Raw genomic sequence first — 7211 nt, 5'->3', positions numbered from 1 at the left:
GAGCAAGGCGGAATATAGAAACAATATTAAAAATCCAGAACAAGAATTGAGTAATAAAATGTAAAACCGGGAAAAGCTGCATATTCTAGGAAAAATGTCGAGATTTGCATGCTTGCGAAGAAGCAGCTTTATGCAAAACAAGTTAGGATAAGAAACATTTGCAGTCGTTGTCTTATTTTATGCGTTGTTTTGGGTTGTAATGATAACGGTATCTTGTTGCGACGTTGAATGACTTAAAGGACTCCATAACGCTTCATGTGCGAAGCCTCACAACTTATCAATTACGATCTGCTGCTGAACACACTGTCAACCAACTTGAAATTTTGCAGGTGAATGAGGGTGGTCACATGGAAAACGATTAACAACTGCTCCTCTTGTGCAGTTTCGACTTAATCTGTTTTTGTTTCTGCAAACTGAACTTTTTTTTTCAAACAGCGTGCTATTTTTTTCTTCTTCTTAATTGACTTAATGTAGTTTGATGACAGGGTAATCAAAAACTAGTCAATAAATCTTAATATTGTTTCTGTATTCCGTTTTGGTCGCTTATTGTGTTTTTTCGGAAACGGCGCCTTCTGGTGGACATTTTGGGATTTTTTTTTCGTAATTCTATGAGCGCATCTCGTGTATATTCTATAATCCAAATTTCGTTACAACCCGTTTGCGTTGTAGGATGCTGTTTATAGAGGAAGTTTAATTATACTGTACGAGGGGTGATCCAAAAATAAGTTTACAATCATCAGTACGACTAACTAGCTAGGTTTTGTTTCAGTTATATCAACTTCCCGTTTTAAGCAACACTAGGGCTTTTTGGGACGAACCTCGTAATTTTGAACCGCGGTCAGATGACGAGGACGACACCTCATCTGGCACCGCCCTCTCCACACTACGCTACACCATCTGGATGACAGCTTTCATTTTCATCTAGCGTTAATGATTGACGCCTGTGGAATTTTTTTTTCTCCATTTATAAGGAAATATTTGACAGTCATTTTACCGATGAGATAGCGCTCATTTTCTTTTATCGTCACTAGATCTCTCTGGATTGTTTTAATAGTACAGCTACACTGCCAGGTCTGGCTTGAAGTCTTTTGAACAGCCATAAGCCACTTCTACCTGTGATTGAAATGGTAAAATAAAACGGAGAAAAACTAATTGATTTGAGTATTAAAAAAATTGAATTTCTTAATAGTTGTAAGAATGTACCTAAAGAAATTACCTATATGTCAACGCAATATTGCGGTGTAGTTGAAAATTTTACAAACTTTTCTTTGAAAAATCGTCGGCTTTTTGTGAGCAAGACCAAGCAATAAATATTAATAATTCTTTCGAAGACAAATATACTAAAGGAAACATTCCAACGAATGCCAAATATACCTTATATATATATATATATCTTTTGCCATTGCTTTTAATATTTTTAATTGGGAGCACTGTTCAACAATTTTTAAAAAATATTTTAACTATGAACAACATATATTAGTGAATTGTTAAGCAATAATTGTCGAAAGCAGTAATTAATTAATTATTTTTAAAATAAATTGATAGTTCCGAAATAAGTTTTTTTATTTTTATTTTGATGTGATGAAAATATGATTGTTTTTATCCAGTTCGCTTATTCTTATCAATAGATTAATGTTATTGCAATTCTGAAGTTCCGAAGTGATGATATTAGACGAGATGAACTATAGTTACCTAGTTTTTAGCAAGCATGATGATTACATAATATCTTATATGTTTATTGTTAGTAAAATATATTTTTATGGAGATCATCATAAATTCGCCAAAACATATACGTGCCCATATTTTTTTTTTTAACAAAAATATTTGAAAGCGAAAAAAAATTAACTGTGCATAATAGATATGATAATTATTTTTATCGTCTAGACATATTTAATCTATAAAAGGCAATTTTTTTCCTAGTCATGGTATATTAAAACATCTTTAGGTTTGAGACGGGCTTCAGAAAAGTGATTCATTTAGCTTATTAGTTAACTTTAATTTCATTAACTAATTAATATGATTAATTAATCTTTTGCCACCGAGGTCGTTTCCGCGTGGACAAACCAGCAGTTCGAGACGTTTTGTAGCTCTCTTAGTAAATTTCGTACCTCTTATTTAAAATGACTGTACACACAATTTAGCGAATAAAACTTTAATATTCACACTCTTTATTAATCTTTAAATCTACATCCAATATTTCAAATGCATGCTGAGTTTTTTAATAGTTATCGCCGCGCATCGAATTTCCACACCAAAGTGGTGAGCGAGTTATTCGTCTTCGAGCCAAAAGGTTAATAATTAAGTAACAAATCAACACATGCCATTTTGTGTGAGTTAAGGAACTGTACCATCTAAGTTTCTATCTTATTGAAAAAATTGTCAGAATTTATGTCAACCTACATAACTTTTTACTAAGACTAAAGAATTTGGAGGGAAGCATACTTCCCATGGCCCTAGAAAGGGTTAATATTCGCCAATATGTTAGGTTCGAAATATTCTGTGGCATACAGATTTTATACAGATGAGTTCGATTACTGGATTCAGTTCTCTAAGAAATCAAAACTTATTTTTAGTGAAACTAGATAAAGAATCCAAATGCCAATTTCTTTTCATTTCTAAATTGAGCTATCTACGATTAAATATTTTTGTAATCCGCTCGTTCCATTTAAATGAACGATAAAAACATAATTATATTATTATGATCGTTTAGTTATTTTACTATAACATGTATTTTGGATATTGCTTGATCGGTGAATATTTTTAAAAAAAATTAAATGTCGCAAAGTTTTTTTTTTTTTTAATAATAAAGGGACATTATTTAAGAATAAAGTAAGAGCTGCCAAATACGCCAAGTGATTACACAAAGTGCAATCAAAAATCAATTTCGTCACTTGTAACGTAACGAATAAAAAAAAAATAATAATAAAAAAAAAAAAAAACCTTGGCTATAAAACCTCGGCTTATACGCACATTATTCATACTGTTCGTCAATGAATTCTTAGACGACCACATTTCGGCGATTCCATCTCAAGGGGTGAGACGTGGGACGATAAGCGCATTTCCGGTATTCACCTTTGACCTTGGATTTCCCCCATTTGATACTTTTAGTTCAATTTTTTTCACATGTATGTGAGTGTTGTGTTATTTCTGACAGCATTTTATTTTAACTCAAAATTTCGTATTGATATGGGTAGCCAAAAGTGGTAAAAATGCTTTCAGGAATGGTACGAAGAAAATTTTACATAATATCATTAAATATTGTGACCAACAAGCAGAAAATTGAAATATTGCTGAAAAAATTTTACTACAAAAAAAGATCATTATTATTTTGTAAAAAAGTAATTACCAAATTTTAAGAACAGAAATTTCTCATTTATTCTTCATAATTTAATGTTTATGCACCTTACATTAAATAAAAATTGCTCTGAAATATTTTACTGTGCATTAGTACCTTTTTCCTTCTGTATTACTAATTATCTGTAATGTTTACGTCTCATAAAATCTCGAGTCTTCATTGTGAAATATAAACATCTCTTCCTTTCATCTTCCCTCTCACCCCTATTTTGTCGAATTAAACCCATCCTAACGCATGCGCAAAAGCACAGAGGGTTTTACAATCCGTTGTCAAACAGTATGTCCTGTCTACTTAGGATTTATTTTATTCATTTCTACCTTTGGCATCTCCAACTCATCAGCCCTTCCAAAAAATATTCCAGATTTCTCTTTGGTAGCTTTGCTTTCAGTGGCATCAGCAATTATCCACCATACTTACTTTAAATTCTTTCTGCTTTTTGATGCAAGAATTGAAAATTTGTCATCAGTGAGCCATGCATTTATAATAAATTATCGATTTATTGTGGTGAATTTGAGTTTTATGCTAAGATCAGAAATTATTTTATAAAATCGCTGGTATTATTTTATTCTTGGTAAATTTTAACAAATTATACATTCACATAAGCATGGATTCAGGATTAGAGCAAAGTATGAATGCTCTCAAGCAAGATCTCATTGCTCTTGAGGCCAATAGACGGGTATATGTTCATGAGAAGTATATTAAAGACGAAATTCGATTATCAGAATGTATTGATGATATCTTAGACTTGCACACAGAAGTGTTCCTGATTCCTGAAACTAAGAAGAAGCCAGACGAAATGAAGAATGGACATGCCTGTTCAAGTAATAAAACAAAGCACACTGCGAGTGAAACGGGTGACTTGCGAAATAAGTCAGAAGATTCTTCGAAAAAACCATTTTGCATTATGGAAATCCCAGAACACTCTGCGATCGAATCGGATGATTTTGAGGGCGAATCTCAGAATACTGACGATAATACAAGAAACGACGAATATGAATTGGGGAAGAAGGCTTTCATAGATCTCATTAAAGATAAGGAGATAGAAATGTCTCGGTTAGTAAAGACTTTGATAGACAAATTTGTTCATTTCTCGGGCAAACTTGAAGCCGTGAAAGATGAGGTCAGTAATTTTCAAAATGCTGTTCTTGTAGATCTTAATGAATGTGTGGTGCAGCTTGATGAACTTATATGCAGCATTCATGCAAAATACGTTGAAATATTAGGTACTCCTTAGAATGAGTAGGTCATTTTATTTATAAGACGAATCTCATAATGGTGATGATAGTTTAAAAGACAATGAAGATAAACTAGTAAAGATTTCCTTATATCTATTTTTAAAGATGACGAATTGTAAGTTCTTAAGATCTTAAGAGATTTTTTTGTACAAGATTGTAGCTAATTAAGATCAAATTAGTAATACTCATACTGATGTTCCGAGATTTTGGGGTACTATGTGATACAACTTCACAAACTTATATGTAACATTCATACTAAATAAACAATGTTTGATATAGTACTTTAAAACGGTAAGATATTTTACTTGAAAAAAATGATCATAAATTGATTCTTGAAATTTTTAAATTTTGATAATAAATTTAATAAAACTTTTTAGTTTTTATTTAATAATTTAATTTTGATGAAACAAGATGGACCCTCTTTAAATTTACATTTTTTATTAACTAATTAAGATATGCATGTACAATAAGAAACAAATGTTTTGAACCAAAGTTGAATCTATATACAACTTATTAGATCCAAGATTCTGTCTTCTAATTTGAATCTAATAATTGAATTTTTATGTTTGCTTTAATGAAATGTACGTTAAATGATGTATACTGTTTAGCTGTTTTTATTTTTCTACCTTTTAAGATGTAGTTTCATTTTGTTTTTATTTGAGAATGTAGTAATCTGCAATAAACAGGTCACTGTTTACCTGTTGTCTATTTCTTAACACTTTGACAATCGCAACTCGTTGTGAAACAGTCAGATTAGCGGCTTATTGACCACAAGGAAAGAAGAGTATAGATATTCTGTGCTTACGACGTGCTATCAAGACAAGTTATATATATATATATATTCAAAATGGTTGAATATGGTTTCTCTGAAATAAGATATCTTGTAAATATTATTTAAATTGTTTAGGTCCTAAGGTCCAAAATTGTAAAGGGGTGGAGGGGGGGGATGTGATATATTTATCAGAGATTATGTGAGAAAGTTATGAGGAGACTACTTAAGCTAGTTTTTATCTTAAATATTGTTCTTTACAGGTACTCTGCTAGTCTATTAATACTATCATGTTATAATCGTCCATTTAATTTGAAGAATAGACGTTCTCCTCGTATTTTTTCATACACAAATCTCCCCAATTATTGGTAGATTATTCAATTGTATTTATTACAATCACTAGCTTGCAGCTTTTGTAAATTTGCTAAAATATTCGCAATCAGAACCAAATTTTGAAACATTCCTAAGCGTAAAATACATCGTTCCATTGTCTTTTGAAGGGATAGTTATTCAAAAACAAATGTGAAGCAATAAGTAAGGAAAGAAAAAAAAAGAATTTCAAGTATATTCTTTGTAAATTTTCTAAAATATTTGCATTCGAAATCAAATTTTGAAACCTTCCTAAGTGAATGTACAGCAAAACTCGACATCGTCCCATTGTCTTTTGAGTGGATATTTAATCAGATATAAATGAGAAGCAATAAGTAAGGAAATAAAGAAAAGAATATCAAGTTTATTCTTTGTAAATTTACTAAAATATTTGCATTCAAAACCAAAATTGAAACATTCCTAAATGAATGTACAGCAAAACTGGACATCGTTTCATTGTCTTTTGAAGGGATATTTATTCAAAAATAAATGAGGAAAGAAAAAAAAAAAAAAAAGAATATCTAGTATATTTTTTGTAAATTTGCTAGAATATTTGCATTCGAATCCAAAATTTGAAGCATTCCCAGGTGAATGTGCATTAAAACTCTTCATCGTTCCATTGTTTTTTGAGTGGATATTTAATCAGATATAAAGGTGAAGCAATAAGTAAGGAAAGAAGGAGAAAGTAACATCAAGTATATTTATTTGGAATTAATTACATTATATTTGGATTTTAAAAATATATTTATGAAATAAATTGGGCAAGAATGTTAAAATTACTTTTAGATAATATTAGTTTAAATACTTTTATGGTTAACATTTTTTTAAAAATAAAAACTAGCAAAAATGAGTATAAAATCTCCAAATCCCTACCCCTCGAGTTCCACTGATTATAAATCAACAACTTCGTATCTAAATAGAAATTTTTTAAATAATGCTTAAAGGGTTAATATAATGAAACTGGTGCAAATCGTAGAACCAATTTGAGTTAAATTAGCGAAATATTAAACAAAGTCTGGTCAAAATTAAATCTGAAGTTTATTGTTCTAGAAATAATTTCGGAAGCCAGAAGTCAAGAAATGAAAGCTAGCCCAAATATCATACATTTTTGTGAATGAGTACTTATTACAGATGAAGTTAAATATTCTAGAAATAATTTTGGAAGCCGGAAGTCAAGAAATGAAAGCTAGCCCAAATATCATACATTTTTGTGAATGAGTACTTATTACAGATGAAGTTAAATATTCTAGAAATAATTTTGGAAGCCGGAAGTCAAGAAATGAAAGCTGGCCCATATATCATACATTTTTGTGAATGAGTACTTCAATATTTTGTTATTCCACTACTTTTTTCTGTAGCTTTGCTTATAACATTGAGTATATTGACTTTTTAGAAATACTTGTAATTCAGAATGTCATGTAAAAAAAGATTCTTCTTTTGAATTATTTATCGATTAATTAGTTTAACATTATGGCCGTTAATT

The 7211-nt window shown here is 30.3% G+C and overlaps 1 protein-coding gene across 1 annotated transcript; it reads left to right on the top strand.

The window, feature by feature from the left end:
* Nucleotides 1–3732: 3732 nt before the first annotated feature.
* LOC129957446 (uncharacterized) lies at nt 3733–6842 on the top strand. The gene is made up of 2 exons (XM_056069764.1): nt 3733–4475; nt 6779–6842. Exons 1-2 carry the CDS (start codon nt 3960–3962, stop codon nt 6782–6784), a joined length of 522 nt encoding a protein of 173 aa, XP_055925739.1. The 5' UTR covers nt 3733–3959; the 3' UTR covers nt 6785–6842.
* The last annotated feature ends 369 nt before the right edge of the window (nt 6843–7211 follow it).

This window comes from Argiope bruennichi, chromosome 11 (assembly GCF_947563725.1).
Source record: "Argiope bruennichi chromosome 11, qqArgBrue1.1, whole genome shotgun sequence".
NCBI lineage: Eukaryota > Metazoa > Arthropoda > Arachnida > Araneae > Araneidae > Argiope > Argiope bruennichi.
This window is presented reverse-complemented; position numbering and strand designations above follow the sequence as displayed.

Bases quoted from the DNA above. Each gene is read 5' to 3' on its own strand.
- LOC129957446 (XM_056069764.1), top strand. From the start codon at position 3,960: ATGGATTCAGGATTAGAGCAAAGTATGAATGCTCTCAAGCAAGATCTC.